Here is a 17715-nt window from a genome sequence, read left to right as displayed (position 1 = left end):
CATACAGTACTTCCATTCGAGTAGGCATCTCACCGCCCGGGGGCAGACTCAAGACAAGGTAGCGCGTGGATAATGATTTTATCAAACTCGAATGAACATTATCGCATTCAAAGCTCCAGCATGACTAGAATCTCCCATGTGCAGAAGCCATACTGCGTATTGACTGCATCCGTCTAATTGCAGTGAGCAGTCGCATCCTGCAGGGATCGTACTTCAAAAGAAAGTTTGAAACTGCGCCTCTCATAATTCAAGTAGAGTGCCTTCCCACAAAGCTTCAGACGTGGGGGTCATTTGACAGACGTAACGCCTAGGAAGCAATGAGTATCAATAATTAACGCAACTATGCTCCGGCAAGCGGCACACTTCGGAATTCACTTGTCCACCGCACGGTTGCAGTTGTCTCAACGGTTCGTTCAAAGTTAATGACCTATGCCTTACATGACTCATTTCTTGAGCTATCTGGTTCCATTTCCTTGCAGGACCAAGATGACCTCCAAACGCCAAGCCAAATCCTATGCTACCAAGTTCCTGTAATGTAACAAACTTTACGGCGGTGCCGTTATGTCGTCCCAGATCCATCGCGATGCATTGATGCTGCGATAAGAGGGCTTCTTGACAGCTGGACAGCTATCACCATGCCATCAGGCTAGGCGGCAAGTTCGGGTACTCCTTTCCATCAATGGTCTCTGAGCCAAATGGGTATTGCGGATCCGTCGCGCCTTCTTCATTCTCTCCGCTATCGCTTTCCGTCTCAAGCTCCTCAAGACCATCAAGGCCTCTCTTCCACTTGGCCTTACAATTACCGGGAACGTATTTGGCTGCGTCCATAGCCAGCGTAAGCTTGACCTCAGGACAGTAGTCCCAAATGTGTTTACGTAGCGCTGGAGTACCCCAGATGGCGCTGTGAAGCCAGATACCACTACCACCGGTGTGATAGCCCATGGGCTCGTAAAAGCCCTCACGGTAATCGTCAATGCCTGAGACGAGTTCACCCTCTGCCGCAGCCTCGAGTGTCGCGTTCGCTCCTCCTTTGTTGATCTTTGTGCCTTCGCCGGAGTGCATCTCGCCGCTGAACGTCAATGATACAGTGCCGTTAGCGACCTTGCTTCCAGGTCGGTGGGCAAGGCGCTCAGCGAGCCAGACGTCCTCAGGTTCAGATCCGTCAACACGCTTCTGGTTTCGGAGGATATCAATCATGGCGCTGACACGACGGATGGAGAGGCCACCATTGCCACCCCACCTGCCGCCAGGGTTCCACGGGGCTCCAATCCAATCATATTCGAGGTAGTCGTTGATGTTCTGCTTACTGTTGGCGCAGAGGATGCTGTCGGTCTGGAACACGAGGAGCCACTCGGCAGGCTGCAGGACGGTCTCGTACAGCCACAGGTTGGTCAAGAACCGACTAATCATCTCCTGACCAGCCGTGCTCATGTTGGAGGGAATGTATGTCAGGTCGAGCTTGCCGGCGGCGACTTGCTCACGAATCGCAACGGACGAGTTGATGGACTTGACGGACTCAACAGAGCCCATGAAGCGAAAGCGCCAGTCGGGAGGCACTACGGAAATGAAGTGCAGCATCAATGGCGCAAGAATCGGATTGGCGCGGTTCTCGACGAGAAGAGCTACTTTGGAATGGTTGTAGGGTGAATGTGCGTATTCCAGGGAGATTTGCGGTACGGTCATCGTCTTGAGGGTAGGCAGCGATAGCCATATCGAGAAACCACTAACACGATACGGTCAGTACTCGTTAACATCACAAAGGAGCCAAGCAGGAGTTTCTGGGGTCGTTGACTTACAGGAAGAGGACGAAAGCGCCAAAGACTCTCATGCGGCGGCTCGTCAAGGCCCAAACCGAGAGGAGCAGGGCCTTGGTGTGCTGCCAGACGTCTGTCATGGTCTTCTCGCCGCCGACAGCAGGCCGTGGTAGCGAGGCCATGGTTAGGACGAGAAGGCCACAAAATGGCGGAAAGGGCCTGGGTGGACGTTGAAGATGGAGACAGAGAGCGGATGTAATGAAAAGCGATTTCAGAGAGATTTCAAGTCGCAGAGGCTACTCAAGCCTGGAGCGGCTTCGAGAGCGGGCGTTTACTCGCGAGTCGCAGATCCGTCCGGTCCACAGAGATTACGCAAGTGTCAATGGCGTGGATGCGTCGGTAGCGTTGCAGGGGAATTAAGGCATGTCCGGTCCTGCGGCTGGTGACGACGACGACAACAGCTGACTCTGGTCGAATAGACAAGCTACTCGCGCGGTCGACTGGTCGTAGCCCGAATGGTGAATTCGGTGCGTGTGTTGAACAGAAGGTCTGAAGTTCAGAAGTGAAGGGGAGAGGAGAGAGGGAGGGAGGAATCAAGAAAAAGACAAGCGGATGAAGGGAAGGAGTGATGGGGAACTTTGAGAAGGTACGATTTGCACATGCACCACTACCTTTCCCTGAGGAAGGTACGAATAGTGATACGGTGTGTGGCAGCTCCTCCCTCGACAGCGACTAAGGACGCAACGAGGGACGGATGGAATTATCTGATGAAAAGACAGGACGCCCCTTGCCTTCGCCTTCAATTCCCAGGGCGAAGGCTGCTTGCTGCTCTAGTGTAGACTCTAGTGTAAGGTAGCCTGCTGCTTCCATGCTCATTCACTTTCCCTCCACTCCTCCGGACCCTTTTCCCCCCCTTTCCTTGGCAGGTGTCCACGCCAGCCCGGGGCCGGACGGGAAAAAAAAGACCAGCGCGAGAAACTGGAGACCTTTGGGAGAGATGTGGCAGCGGATTCCAATCAACAGGCCAGGCCCTGGGTCGTGGAAGTTTCAAGCAAAGGGAAGCCAATGAGATGTTCTAGTGAGCTACTTTGGGGCCAGCGTCTCCAAAAGCAACATTGGAGCCCCCCCGGTGGCCGCGTCGATGAATCTTGCCGGCTTCCCTTGCTGCCCACGTCGCCGTCCGTAGCCCAGCCCTTGTCAAACCGCGCAATGCAGCCAGCCACTGTTGCAGTGTCTAATTTGGGTCGAGTATCAGCCATGTACCTGCAAGTACCTTTTCCCTTCTCTCGACCCTCCACTACCTAGGCACGTTCGATTCGATGGTCGGGTGCGATAGCGATGGCGATGGCGACTGGTAATCCTGGCAAGCAATCAGGGAGCCTGATCGTCCAGTCTGTCTGTCTGTCTCCAGGCCACACCATCAGGCGCTCGCCCGACCATGAGTACACATATACCGATACATCCCTCTTTTCTCCATCCCAAGAGGCAATCTGGAGGGACGGACACGGAACGTCACGCCACCATCGCCCCTCCCTCCCATTTTGACCTGCATGGAATAGCGAGGACGATACTTGGATACGAAGCGCCACAGCAAGTCGCAAGTCAGCGTCAGCTTTCCCTCACGAGAATGAAGCGGCTAAATTGTAGTCTGAACTCCATACCCATGAGGAAATCGGGACAAACGGGCACTTTCGTCCCATGATGTTACGGATGTCCTGATTCAAGAACCGAGCTCGAGGATATTTACAGCCTCATCCCAGCCAAGAGTTCCCCATCCCCAAACAAAGCGACCCCAACCTAGGGGGTACCATGCCCAGCTATTTCGTGCAGCGCAACCAACAATCACCACCCCGAGCCGGTCTCTCGGTATCGCCGGCCGTGACACCCATAATCCGGCTGCATTAAAGACCAGGGTTGGACCCAAGGCGCCCAATGGGACGGTAGTCGGTACGTTGTACTGCGTAGTGTATACCGTAGCACCCAGGCAGGCAGGCCAGCTTCAGATCAGTCGCCAGTGAATAACCAGTTCATGGCCAAGCGAACTGTCGCAAAGGGGCAGCCTCGCACCAAGTGGTGATTCCGTGATAGTCTTTTTGAGAGTTCAACCGTCCAACGTCGATTTAATCTCAACTCCTCGCCACGGAGATTATTATGTAAGGGCGCACAAGGGAGACCGCGCAAGCCCCATGTCTCAAGTTTCGAAAAGCATCGATACGACGACTGACTTCCACTTAAACTTTGCTGCAACGAAAGCATGTTGAAGGTTGGAACGGCGTACAGTGCTCGTACAGACGCACCGTGATACCTACAATAGTACTGGTGGCAGTCAGCTAAACTCGCCACAGTCAACTTGTTCCTCACATGCACGACAATCGGACTGAGACCAGTGACATTCTGTGAGAGACTAAAGACGAGAGGTTGTGGATAAGCGAGCGACTGTGCTGCTTTCCGCTGCTTCGCCGCACGCATGCATGTACGATGCCCTGTCAGCCTGTAAGCAGTATCCGTATGAATACCTATTGCCGACAAACATGGAAGCTTTCTCAAGTCTGTAGCGGCACAGCCCAATGCAGGGCTCGGTCCATGGTCCCTGCTGGGCATCCTCAGGGCTTACTTGGACTTGGGGCTAGCCTCGTCCAAGCAAGAACGAAGAGAATGAAATAGGCTTCGTTTTCAAGGTTCAACTTTCAAATTGCACCTGACACAGTTGTCTTGTGCGGTCGCATTCTTGTTGTCGCACGCGAGGAACGCGACGGGCGGGGCGGGCGCAAATGAGTCTTGGACGAGGCGACTCATTAAAAAAGAGACTCAGTTCTCTCGAGAAGAAGAAATGTCACTCTCACTCCTGAGTGCTGGCTGACCACGGCGTTCCTTTTCCCCATAGTGAGGAAGTAATGAACCTGCGCAATCTGCTAATCAAAATGAACGTTGGGCTGGGCGATAGCACGGTCGTTCTCTGCAAGTAATGAAAGACTGACAGCGTGCTCGGAAATAATCTTGTCGCTGACGGGCATGCCGTTTGTACGTCATCTGGAGTTGTCAGAGAGCCGTGCGCCAGAAGACGGCGGTTAGCTGTTTAGGTATGTAGTGTAGTCGAGTAATGATGGTTCTCAGCACGGCAGAAGTTTGGGCGATAGGTGGTAGGATTGGCGAACAGGTGCAACACGAGATGAAGCTCTCATCGATGGCAAAAGAGCCCAATGCTAGGATGGATGCAGTCAAAGTTGATACCTACTGCGTATATGTTGGGTTGATGGCGGTAATGCACTTTGAACCTTGTCGTGTTCGAGACGACGAGCATCTCGGCCGGAAGACGAGACCGAATGGCAGCTTGCAGTTGCCAGTGAGGAAGAAAGGAGGAAGGAGCTATGCAGTCTCTCCCAGATCGTGTGGTTGACTTCGCGACTTCAGGCTTCCAGTGCAAATGGAAGGGAGGAACCCAGGCAATGTGGGGCTAGCGGGAGGAGCCCTTCCCTGCCTCCACTGGCTGCACGGCTGCATGCCACCACCAAAAGAAGAAGGAAATGGGAAATGGAAGTGGAGGTTGACGTGTAGAAGCTGGTACATCCGAGTACCTGCCCGTCACTTGTACCTTCCGTCGTCTCCCTGCGCCCATGTGCTGGCTGTTCCAGTATGGGCTTGCCTTACAGACTGCGGCAAGGTAACTTCAACCTCAGGCTTGGCCTCTCGTCGAATTCTATCACCTTTCCTTAGTTAGGTACCTTAGGTACTGCGTACGGATACTGCGTAAGGTAAGGCCCCACTTCCTCCCACATCTTCCGCCAAGCGTCTCTCTAACTCTCTCACTTTTGGCTCCAGCTTCTGCTTCCAGACTCTGCTTCCAGCGGGCGGTTGACCGTCTATCGACATTGGGATCGGTTGATTGAAGCCAGGTTTCCCCCCTCTTTCCCGGCATCCATTCCTGGACCCTGCACCTAGTCACCTAGTACCTAGAAGGAGTGGGATTTCGGTGACATTCGACTCTTGCTCTACATAGTAGTGAACCACCACCCACTGCCACCAGTGAGCGCCGTTCCGCAAGCCTGCAGACGCGATTCGTCATCTAACAAACTTCGCCGTCCTCTCTATCTCTGGACTATCGAGCGGCCCGCGAACCCCTTGTATTTCGTTTTTCGTTTTTCCCTCGCAGCCTCTTCTCTCTCCCTTGGACCACGGAAGACACTTGTCTCTTCTTCTTGCTGCTGCTTACTGCACTGCACCTCAACTCCAAGACCAACCGCACCGGCCGAGTCTCGAGTCCCTGAGAATTCCTCGCCAGCGCCCTTGGAAAGCTGAATCACTACCAAGAGTTCCGCCTGTCCACAACGTCCACAACACACGAAACCAAGTCCATATTGGCATTCAGTCTCGGCGGTTTCAACACGTGGTCGACATGACGCGCCTCTAACCAGCAACTTCCAGTCAAGTCAGAGAATTTCCGAACTTCCAGCTTCCGATTGCCTCGATTTTGTTTTTACAACCGATTCTAATTCATCACTGCGACACCGTCCCTGACGCCGTCCCATTCTCTCGTTTGCGCCCTGCTCTTGCTGCGCCGTTCCTGGACGTTCACATTTTCAGCGATATGGGGGCCACGAACGGTTCTTCCGGCGTCTTCGCCATCACAAAGACCCGACTTTTGCTAGTTGCGTCGCTGGCCATCACGTTCGTCTGTCCCGTCGCCAACTGACCTGAAGCTTCACCAGCGAATGACATGCTGACCACGTTTGCAGATGGTGGTTTGCTCATCTCCTACCGAGCTACAAGCCTATGATCAAGGCAGAGTTCAAGTCGAGATTGGATGAGGCCCGCCAGAAGATGCCCAAGATCAAGGTTGACTGGAAACCCGACCTGAGCAAAGACCCGAGATCCAACTACAATGCATCCAAATTAGCATTGATTATCGAGCCGCGCCCTATCCCGCATCTCGTACCCCAGCTATTGCACATGACCTCAGTCGTGCCTCCCGATTGGAGGTTTCTATTCATTGGCTCCAACAAAAGCGTTGTCAGCGTCGCCCGAAGCTACGGCATCAAGCACCAGCAGGTTATCGGGAAGCTCGACTTGATGGTCCTCCCTGAGCCGTGGGAGATTGACACCAAGGAACACGTCTTTCGCCTGTTAACCGACATTCGCTTTTACGAAGAATTCCTGCCCGGTGTGGAATGGATCCTCAAGTTCGAATCCGACAGTATCCTCTGCTCCAACTCACCGACCAGTCTCAACGAGTGGCTCGACTGGAGTTGGGCTGGCGCGCCCAAGTAGGTTTCTCGAAAGTTCTCCCTCGCGACCCTCATCCCTTGCTAACCTCGTTCACAGGACCCCTGATGATCGCTTCTCCGGCAATGGCGGACTCTCTCTTCGACGAGTCTCGTCGATCAAGAGAGTACTGCAATTTCAGGAAAGATACAATGACACGGAAGCCGAGGACGAATGGTACGGGAAGCGACTCTGGGTCATGCAGGGCGAAAAGGTAGCCCACGGCAAAAAGGGTGTTCTGGCAGTAGAAGATGTCTACATGGAGAAGCCCATGGGTTACCACGTGAAGGATGGCGGCCAGGGAATTTCCGACAAGGTGTGGAAGAATCCCACGCAACGGAAGAAGATTTTCAACTACTGCCCTGAGCTCAGCTTGATCATGGATATGAAGTTGGAGCGCGAGCGCTGCGAGGGCGACAACAAAGAAGGCAGCATCGGCCCAACGGACGAAGAGAAAGAAAAAGCCGCTGAAGAGGCCAAGAAGCAAGCCGAAGAAGCTGCCAAGAAGCAGGAAGAAGAGGAAGAGCGCCGGAAAAAGGAAGGTGAAGAAGAGAAGCAAAGACAAGCCGAAGAGGAGCGCAAGAAAGCTGAGCAGGGCGCAGGAGTCACCAAGGCAGATATCGATGAGCTCCTCAGCGAAGACGACATGCTCAAACTCGACTACGGTGCTGGCGGCAGTGGCGCCTCAGGGTCCAGCTCAGCAAATGCCGATGATGCCGACGCAAAGGCCAAGGAGATGGCTGCTGCAGCCCAGGCAAAGGCCGCCGAGAAGGCTCAGAACGCCTAAGCCTGATGGTCGACCGATGAGAAGATTGGTGTACACCACCAAATGCGTGTCCGGGTCCCTAACGGGTCTCGGCAACCTGAACTGACAATCAACTCTCGGCTCTCGGCGTGCCGAGCCTCATACTTTGAGGACGTTGAGCATCTAGTTCGGTACGATAACAAACAACGCTGGGAAGAAGGCGTTCAAGCTGTTGTGGCGAAGAGCGAGTTGAAGGCAAAGTCCATGGCCAGATGAACGGAAGACAGCCCGTATCGTAGGGTTGTGGCGCTTGGCGATGACCGAGAATACCGCAAACAGCCATGCGGAGAAGACCTACTCGCCTTTTCCAGCGACGTCACTTGTAAGAACAACGAATGGTCCGATAATGGATTTGAGAGGTATACCAATTCCGGAGAGGGAGGGGTGTGGCGTCGGGGCGTACTGGAGTTATGAACAGCCCAACCTTATCCAACAAAGTCGCAGCCGGAATGTCGGCACGTCAGTCAGCGCAGATCATGAAGCTGATATGGAATGCTGTTGGGCACAAGACAGCAATCAAATGACATTTCATTAGCACAACAAATCTGCTTGCGAGTGGACCATCACACGATCCGAGAAGTAGTGTCTCCGTGATATGTTACACAAACGCATCACCCGATGACTATCCTACCTTACCCAGTGCCACGCCCGTGGTTCACTTAGGCTCGGCTGGCACGGCTGGCTCCCGATTCTGGGGATTAACTTGGAAGCATACTTTCGGGTTCGGATCGATCTGGCCCAGTGACGATGTTCGATGTCTTGCGGTGGGGATGTGCACGATTGACTTGATGCTCCTGCATGCTGCATCTGCAAGGCTTTGTTTGCTTCCGTCCAGCGGCGATGAGTTTTAGTTGACGTTTAAAGTTTCTTCATCTACGATTTTCTGTGACTGTCAAAGCTTTGCTTGTGATACCAAGCTGCCGGATCGTCTCTATGCGTCTGTTCTGACCTGAAGTATATGGCTTACCGACCTAGGCAATACTCTACTCTAGTATTCTATGCTTCCATGCTTCCGTGCTCTGCATTAGATTAGGTACTACCACGCTCGTTCTTTTAGCTGCTAATGTATTTAGGGGGCAAGCTGTCAATGCCAAGAGCACATGGCCTCGAGGTCAGAGTGTCAGTCAAAGGAGCTTGAACCACACAATGGGATACACTTTGGGGGACAGATGGGCTAGATCCTAGATTACAAGGAGAAAACTCCACCCAAACCTGGCAAAAGCCTGGCCAAGAAGTCACCAAGATGGCCGTGTGTCAGGGGAGGACGGGCTCACCTGCGGTGGTGCAGCAATGCCAAGGGTCTAGGTTTCCCCACGTTGCAGTGCTTTCACCCTCACCTCGGAGAAGCCAAGGGTTTTACGAGCGTAGGCTTGTCTACCTTACTATTCGCAGAGACCGAAAGAGTAGGTAGATGGGTACTACGCTAGGAGAGAAAGAAGAGAGTGGAGGGTGGGAGAGAGAGAGAGAGAGGCTCAGCATGGAGACTATGGAAGGAATGAAAGATAGGATCGGCCGGGAACCCGTCCTGCCCCGTCCGCATCCGTCCAAAATTTCTATTTTTCTCTCCGATCTTGCGAGAGCGAAGAGCCCAAGTTTCTTGTCTTGGCCCAGTTCGTCCGAAGACGCTACTGCCAGGCACCGAGGCCGTCTTCGAACTAGAGCCCCTGCTAGCCATGCCTTTTTTTCCCACAGCGTGTGGACGTTCTCGACCCTGAAATCATGGGATGGAATGGGCGTGGCATTGGAACGGGTGCTGTCTTACATCTTCAATTTTTTTTCTGCGATTCCGTACATACAACACAGCCAAAGACCACACGCATACAACAAGCACACACGCACGAGATCGGTTCTCTGAAGCGAAAAAAAAGAAAAGAAAAAACGCCACCCCGGCTTTCCCAGGAGCGGCAGGGCTTGTCTCTGTTCTTATCCGTACCGGTCCTGGCTGACTTTCTTTTTTCGCCCGGCGAGATCTGGGTTAGGCTGTGGTCCTCGGATCTGTGATCCAACGATGTTTGCCCGCAGCGTGGCATTCTTGCCCATGATCCATCGGACCATTACACAACTCGAGGTAGAAGCTCATGGGTGATAGATAGAGTGGGAGAGAGGTGTAGGTATTCCCGTCGGTGCGTCTCCGTCAAGCCACTTGGCGTTGCTACGGCGTCCCACATCTGCTCGACGGTCCGTCAAAGTCGCAACCGGTGGCTTGTTCCGCCTTGCTAGCCCCGCCATGACCGCGTTGCTCTCGTGGAGTGTGATGACTGTGACTTGCGGTCTCGCCTTCGACCTTTCCGCCGTCCATCTCGCCTCTCTCCCTCTCGTTTATCCGTACCTTGACGTCGGTTCGATCATAACCTCTATCCGTCTGTCTTTCTTGTCGGTTTTCTTCGCTGTCTTCGGCATGGCCTCACCCTAACAATCTTGCCCATCAAATCTTTTTCATCGGCCCCGAACTGGTGCTATCTTGGCGCCAGATGGACCTTTCTGGATGGCTTGGATAGCTAGGCAAGAAATAAAATGTGTGGGACGATGTGCGGAGTAAATCGAGGAACAAGCGCGCGTCATTGTCGTTCTCTCTCTCTCTTTCTTTGCCCATTCTTACCGATTCCATTGAATCCATGATGTGGTTCTCTTTGCTACCCGTCCCGGACGGCGCGAGCTTGGAGGGGAGAGGGTCCCTTTCTACGCCACGCTAACTTTCCCGTACCCGGTAGACCTGCTCCCAAGCTAGTCCTCGCGATCCTCCAATTTCCATTGTGGTATTGCTCGGTCCTCCCAGTCGGATGGGGATGGGGGTGGGAGGGGTGTGGGGCGCGGGCGTGTAAGTGGTGTTGGTGTGTGTCTTTTTGCGGCCATCGCCAGAATCTGGGCTATGCGAGAAGTCTCTCATGGAGAATGTCACTGCTGCCGTTTTCTACTGCGACATCGAACATGAACGCCTCCCCCCCGGTCTTTCGTCTCCCCTTGTATATAACACTGGGGGACCGCACGGGTTCCTCATGATGTTTATTCTTTCTCGGTATCCCTCTATCAAGGTGCTTCAGTATCCTAATAAAGAAAGCCTAAGAGCACTCATTTATCTCTTAGGTTGTTTTCGAGTTTGTTTGTTTTCCTTGAAGACAATCTTTTGAGAGTAGTCGACTATTACGACTTACATCAACCTAATCACTGGGTTTATTAGTAATATCTTTCTTTTCCATTTTCTCAGTATCGACACGAGTCATCATGCGTTGGACTCCTGTTGTACTAGCAACCCTTGCAGGGCTACAAGCAGCTCATGCTCACGACGAGGATGAAGTCCCTCACCCGAACTTGGTATTGCCTCGTCTTCGCGATATCGACGAGCTGAGACAGAGACGGAATGCTTTTGAGCCCTGGAACCCGCCGACGGTAGCCAACAAGCCACGCGCGGACCGCGTGAAACTCAGCCCTCGCCAGACGTCATCAATCCCGTTGGGAGACAACTCGCAGTGTGGAGGATCATATGGCAGATGTGCGGATGGATACTGCTGTTCAGCTTCTGGGTATGTTGAACTACATCTCGCCTGTCAACGGTCCTTGACTAACAGCGCAATTAGATGGTGTGGTCAGTCTGAGCAATACTGTGCGTCCCCCGATTGCCAAATCAACTACGGTCCTGCGTGCGACGGCAATGAGAAGCCCAATGGTCCGGATACCTCAGATTACGCAAGGCCAAAGAACGGCAACATTCCCTACGGTGGCGTTGGTATCTACGCTTGCGTCAACCAGGGTGATGTCGCCATCACATACGATGACGGTCCTTACATCTACACCGCTGCCATGTTGGATGCCTTCAAGGCCCACGGTGCCGTCGCTACTTGGTTCATCACGGGCAACAACATCGGCAAGGGCATGATCAATGTTAACTACCGCGATGTCATCACAGTAAGCTCCTTAGCCACACTTGGTTGTAATTTACCTATTCTAACTTCCCTCAGCGAATGATTGCAGATGGTCACCAGGTTGCCAGCCACACATGGTCCCACGAGAACTTGGACCAGTTGACGCTCGCCCAGCGCAAGAACCAGATGGTCTACAACGAGATTGCGTTCATGGACATCCTCGGATTCTTCCCTACCTACATGCGTCCGCCTTATTCCATCTGCGGAGCCGAGTGCCAGGGACAGATGGCCGACCTGGGCTACCACATCACCTACTTCGATCTCGACACTCAGGGCTACCTCCACACCCAGGCCGACCAGATCCAGTTCAGCGTGAACCTGTGGGATCAAGCCATGCTGGCCCGCACGCCTTGCAACGGCAGCTACCTGCACATCGAGCACGACATCCACCAGTACATTGCCACGACCCTGACGAACCACATCCTCGACTCCGTCGTCGCCAACGGCTGGAACGCCGTCACCGTCGGTACCTGCCTCGGCGACCCCCCAGAGAACTGGTACCGTGGTGCCGTCCCGGCCTACAACTTCCAGATCACCCCCGTCAGCTCAAAGGTCTGCTCCAGCACCTCCAGCTCGTCCAGCTCGACCAAGACGTCTTCGTCGTCCACCCGCACCTCATCCGCCACCTCCACCTCGACGGCCGTCTCCACCAACGGCCAGTGCGGTTCTACCGTCGGCTTCACCTGCCAGGGCTCCGCCTACGGAAACTGCTGCTCCGGTGCCGGATGGTGCGGTTCCAGCTCCGTCTACTGCGGCACGAGCTGCCAGTCCAAGTACGGCACCTGCGGAAGCTCAGCATCCAACACTACTTCATCTTCGAGCAGTGGCACCTCATCAGGTAGGACCTCTTCTTCTTCGTCCACCCGCAGCGGCACCAGCAGCAGCGGCAGCTCCTCTCGCACCGGCACGTCGAGCTCCAGCTCCCGCACCGGTACCAGTAGCAGCTCGTCTCGCACTGGTACCAGCAGCAGTTCGTCTCGCACTGGTACCAGCAGTAGTTCATCTCGAACCGGCACCTCCAGCTCGTCCACTCGCAGCGGATCATCATCATCGTCTAACACTCGCTCGTCCTCAGGCTCCTCCTCAGGCACCGGCACGGCGTCCGCCTCCAGCTCCGCCGCCTCATCCACCTCGACGCTTCCCGTTTCCACCGGCGGTGACTGTGGTGCCGCCAGCGGAAAGCAGTGCTTCGGCTCGACCTTCGGTAACTGCTGCTCCGTCTACAACTACTGCGGAAGCACCGATGCCCACTGCGGAACAGGCTGCCAGTCTGCCTTCGGCACCTGCAACAGCACATCATCCGCCTCTGGCAGCTCCTCTTCGAGCGGCGCCAGCTCTTCCGGTGCGGCCAGCAGCTCCGGCTCAGCCATCGCCAGCGGCACATCCTCGGCCTCCGCCGTCCTCCCTAGCACCTCCCTCATCTCCACCGATGGCTCATGCGGTGCCGCGGCCGGCAAGTCCTGCACGGGAAGCACCTTCGGCACATGCTGCTCCGTTTACAACTACTGCGGCACCACCGACGCCCACTGCGGCACGGGCTGCCAACCAGGCTACGGCTCCTGCAACGGCACGACCGCCGCTTCGAGCTCAGGCGCCGCCGCGGGCTCCTCCTCCTCCGCGGCAACCCCCGCCTCCTCCGGCGCCGCAGGCGGCAGCACGACCGCCAACGCCGCCGCCGCGACAAACACAAACATCTCCAAGAACGGCGAGTGCGCCGGCACGAACGGCTACAACTGCCTCGGCTCCAACTTTGGCGACTGCTGCTCCCCGTACAACTACTGCGGCAACACCACCGCCCACTGCGACACGGGCTGCCAGTCCGGCTTCGGCAAGTGCTCTGGCACGGGCGTCAACGTCGCCGTCTCGCTCAACGGCAACTGCGGCTCCACGAACGGCGGGTCGACCTGCGCCGGCTCGACGTTTGGCAACTGCTGCTCGGCGTACGGATACTGCGGTAGCACGTCTGCTTTCTGTGGCACGGGCTGCCAGTCTGGATACGGTACCTGTGGTGAGTAGAATTACATATTTTTGGCTTATATGACCTTGCTAATACGAATTTTGTTTTTGGCTAATTAGGTTAAATTCTCACAGATACTTCTTCCGGGTCCGGTACTACCGCCGCAACACCCGCGGCCACGTCCGCGGCAGCATCTACCGTCAAGACGGTCAGCACCATCGGCGCGGCCTGCGGTTCGGCTGCCAATGCCAAATGTGGTGACGGGTTCTGCTGTACGGCGCTCAACGTATGCGCCACCAGCAAGCTACTGCTTATCACGAATCCGGCTTGTTATGCCGCTGTGGGTTGCCAGACGAGTTGGAGTAGCAGTTGTGCTTAAACAACGTTTGTAATGCATAATACAATGGGGAGCGAAGTGTCAAAAGAGAGGGAGTGTTGAAAAAGTTGCAATTATTTGCTTTTTTGGTTTCTGACTTTTGTTTTTCTAAACATGGTCTCTCATTTATCTGGCTTTACATCAAAGAGGCGTTGAGGATTTCTGGGGCTTACACCATCGACATTGATAGAGCGATCGATACTACTCACCCTGAGGTACTTACTACCTACCATCATTGATTATACCATAATACAGAATGGCAATTGACCATCACCTGAAGTCTCCATTTGCTTTGACCAACTCTTGTTCTCATGATTTCTACCACCACTTAGGGAGTGAATTCACTTGATTGGTAATCCTCTTTGTTCTAGGAGTCCACTTTCACTTAGGGGATTCTTCAGTTTGATTCATGGTTTCATTGTTCTCAATGCGTATCTCGATGTCCTTGTTCTCGTAGGCTCAAACTTAAAGCCATTGTTCTCATGGATTTGCATCCTTGCTCATTCCTCCGAGATCCTCGGGCATTTCCTGATGGGTATCTAGGTTATTAACAAGCCAAAGAAGCCAAAGCCTAGGGGGTATCTCAAGGATTTCATCACCCAAAACCCTCCGTTAACTCCTGAAAGCCAAAGACCTCCTCCATCTCTCATTGTTGTTCCTCGTGGATGCAATTAATATGAGAAATGCGATAGGTCAGCAAAGAAGGAAGAAGTAGCAACCAATGTGTCCCGGTTCAACGAGTATAGCAACCCCCCCAAAACCCGATACCCTGGAAGCATGTACGATCACTGCATCTGTCGCATGAACTGGCGGTACTCCTGGTACTGTCTGAAGTCCTTCTCGACGAGATGAATCTGCTGAACGAGATAGTCCGACGCCTGCTTCAGCTGCGTCATCCGACTGACGATGTCTCCAACGTCCTTGACCCCACCCGGAAGCTGAGGCGCCTCGCCAGGACGGGCACCAAGGGCCAAGCCCTGCGCGTCTCTCGCGAAGCCAGCCATCTTGTAGACCAGCGTCTGCATGCGCTCGACGCGCTTGTTGCCGACGTTGACGCTCTCCTCGTAACGCTCCTTCTCGAGACGGGAAGCCTCGAACATGGCCGAGATGGCCTCGCTGTAGAACTTTTGGGCGCGGGCCTCGAAGTCGTGGGCCTCCATGACGAACTTGCGGAGGGCGTCGCCTTCGGCGGAGGTGACGTAGGCGCCGCGGGGCGCGTCGGTGATGACGGGCAAGGGGTTGACCAGGGCGGCGTGCTCGGTGCGGAGGGCATCGGCGTGCTTCATCTTGTCCTGGGCCTCGGCTTGCTTCTGGGCGATGAGGGTGGTGAGGCGGGCAATGCGCGAGGCGGAGGCTTGCTCGGCTGCGATCCAGGGGTTGATGGTAGGGGCTTGAGCACCAGCGGAAGCTTGAGCAGTGGCAGCTTGAGTAGTGGAGTTCTGAACAGCAGAGGCCTGATCACCATTCTCATGAACAGCGGAATCCTGAACGTCAGCCGGGGGCGCCGGGATGGGCGCATCGATCGGCAGGTTGGCGGCGGAGGGAGTACTGTAGATGGTCATGGGAGCCTCAGGGGCGCCATAGGCGACAGGGGTGTTGTCGTTGTCAGAGAGGCCACCGGATAAGCCGACAGGCAAGGAAGCCTCCTGGTTGTTGGAGAAGCCAGCAGGGCCACTGGAGTTGTAGCCAGCTGGAGCCATTCCATAGTCTCCGTAGCCATAGTCGTCGTTGGCGAGGAAGGTGGACGGCTCGCGAGCAGGACTGAACGGGTTGTTATAGTCCACGATAGGGAAGTTGGCTGGGTTGCCATAGAGAGAGACGTTGCCAATGTGCTCGTTGTCTCCACTCATGCCTGGCATGGGCGCATCAGGGAGCCTGGCCGGGTTATTGAAGAGAGAGCCGTTGTCGAGGCGCTCCTCATCCCCCTTCATACCCGGGATAGGGTTGAGGAAGATACCGGGCGAGATAGGGCGATCCGGAAGGGGGAGTTCCATAAGATCGCCGATAGACGGGCTTCTGGGGGCTTCGGGCATGGGAGGGAGGATGGGGCGCAAGTCCTTGGGGACCTCTTGTGCCTGAGCGAGGAAGTTGAGGCGCGGGGTGTCCTTGTTCTCGAAGAAGGGGAGCGACGTGGTCGCCTCCTGTCTCTTGGACGATGGACCAGGCACCATATCCTCAACGGCAGAGGCTGGGCGCTTGTGGTTAGGGTGGCTGACGACAATAGCATCGGGGTTCCAGGGGGTGCCGTCAATGTTGTGTACATAGTCGCCAGTGATGTCCCCAGAGAGGATTTTCTTGTTGTGATGATTGACGAGGCCTTGGACAGTCCAATCATTTAAGTGGTGAGCCACATCGGGGTTTTTGGCGTAGAAGTCCTTCTGGAACTGAAGAGCTTGACCCTCGAGAGCAAGCGAGGGCGAGGCGAGACAGAGTGCAATGACGAAGTGCGAGGGAGGCTCGACATTGGAGACATATTCCGCGGTGACCTTCCAAAAGAGATCGCAGTTGGAAGGGTCGGGAGTGTCGATGAAATAATCGATGGTCTTGATGAGTGTGCTGCGGTAAGTGTCCGAGACGGTCGCGGGAATGCGATCGACTATGATCTTCTTGTAGTCGATGATATCAACAAACTTCTCCTCTTCGGCGAAGTGATCCATTGTGACTGCTTTGTCTGCTGCTGATACTGTCCTTGTGAGAGAGTAGGCGAGTCTGCTCGGTGAAAATGAGCAAAGGCTGTCAAGGAAGATTGCTGAAGCTAGGTCATGAACAATGAGATGCTGTTGTGAGCCTGATGCTGAATTAGATGTGCGGCCCTTCACTGTGTCGTACGAGTGAGAAAACATACCTGATTCAGAAGTCAAGAAGTGAAGCCAGTGGCTTCTTTTGACGATACGGCTTGGTGATTGATGAGGTGAGCGGGTGGCAAGTGTGAGGAAAAATATATCGACTGCTTTGGGGAAAGTTGTCGAGAGGAAAAAAGAGGTTGCTCGGGGGACGGCGGGTGAAAAGGTCAAACCTGCCGTGGGTCTGTCAATCTCTTCTGAGGAAGGAGCGATGGGCAGGTTAGGGCTGGGTAACGCAGTCAGAGGTTGATTTTCTATAAGAATATACCATGGCCAACAGCTCTTGTGAAGTGATGAGTCGGAATATACACGACTAGACCTAATGGTCCCAAGTCACGTGTTGAGGTATGAGATGAGGCTGTTGATAAACGTGAAAAGGTGGGTACGAGACGTGAGGTAGTGAGGACGAAGTGTATGAGGCTGGAGTATGTGAGGTTGAAGGAGACGAAGTGAAGGTGATTTCGAACAAGGCAATGGGCAACATTGCTAGACTGGCTTATGCTTCCAGTAGGTACTTGGGCTTTTCTTCTTCTCCACCTGCCCGGTTTGCTACTCTCGATCTTGGTAGCCTTTTCTTTTTCCTTGCTTCATGTTGTATTGCCTTGTGTATATGGAGAACTGAAGTCGATGTGTTTAGCAGGTCCAGTGGGCGATTGCTAGAGATGCTATGGCCCAACTTCAAATATTCCTTGAAACTTATGGGCCGGACACAGACCTCATTTCTGGGGCAATACACTCTTGGAGTTCATACCGTCTCTGACCATAGGCTCGTTTACCTTCGTCTGATTTGAAGGAGGCGGA

At 54.4% G+C, this 17715-nt stretch overlaps 4 protein-coding genes across 4 annotated transcripts; 2 read left to right on the top strand and 2 right to left on the bottom strand.

Annotated features, from left to right (window-relative positions):
* Positions 1 to 344: 344 nt before the first annotated feature.
* HER10_EVM0005229 (uncharacterized protein) lies at positions 345 to 2589 on the bottom strand. Its single transcript, XM_035474851.1, has 2 exons — positions 1797 to 2589; positions 345 to 1723 (listed from the first exon to the last, which is right to left on the bottom strand). Exons 1-2 carry the CDS (start codon positions 1934 to 1936, stop codon positions 631 to 633), a joined length of 1233 nt encoding a protein of 410 aa, XP_035336011.1. The 5' UTR covers positions 1937 to 2589; the 3' UTR covers positions 345 to 630.
* A 2769-nt stretch (positions 2590 to 5358) lies between these two features.
* HER10_EVM0000365 (uncharacterized protein) lies at positions 5359 to 8356 on the top strand. Its single transcript, XM_035470150.1, has 2 exons — positions 5359 to 6419; positions 6488 to 8356. Exons 1-2 carry the CDS (start codon positions 6340 to 6342, stop codon positions 7017 to 7019), a joined length of 612 nt encoding a protein of 203 aa, XP_035335554.1. The 5' UTR covers positions 5359 to 6339; the 3' UTR covers positions 7020 to 8356.
* Positions 8357 to 10629: 2273 nt separating this feature from the next.
* Positions 10630 to 14349, top strand: HER10_EVM0007067 (chitin recognition protein). Its single transcript, XM_035476633.1, has 4 exons — positions 10630 to 11339; positions 11394 to 11721; positions 11775 to 13746; positions 13830 to 14349. The coding sequence occupies exons 1-4, from the start codon at positions 11041 to 11043 to the stop codon at positions 14072 to 14074; spliced, it is 2844 nt and encodes a 947-aa protein (XP_035336185.1). The 5' UTR covers positions 10630 to 11040; the 3' UTR covers positions 14075 to 14349.
* A 507-nt stretch (positions 14350 to 14856) lies between these two features.
* On the bottom strand, positions 14857 to 16728 carry HER10_EVM0013360 (uncharacterized protein; the record flags this gene model as incomplete). The annotated part of the gene is made up of 1 exon (XM_035482722.1): positions 14857 to 16728. One exon carries the CDS (start codon positions 16726 to 16728, stop codon positions 14857 to 14859), a length of 1872 nt encoding a protein of 623 aa, XP_035336749.1.
* Positions 16729 to 17715: the final 987 nt, after the last annotated feature.

Source organism: Colletotrichum scovillei, assembly GCF_011075155.1.
Source record: "Colletotrichum scovillei strain TJNH1 chromosome Unknown Contig00003, whole genome shotgun sequence".
In the NCBI taxonomy this organism is placed as follows: Eukaryota; Fungi; Ascomycota; class Sordariomycetes; order Glomerellales; family Glomerellaceae; genus Colletotrichum; species Colletotrichum scovillei.
This window is presented reverse-complemented; position numbering and strand designations above follow the sequence as displayed.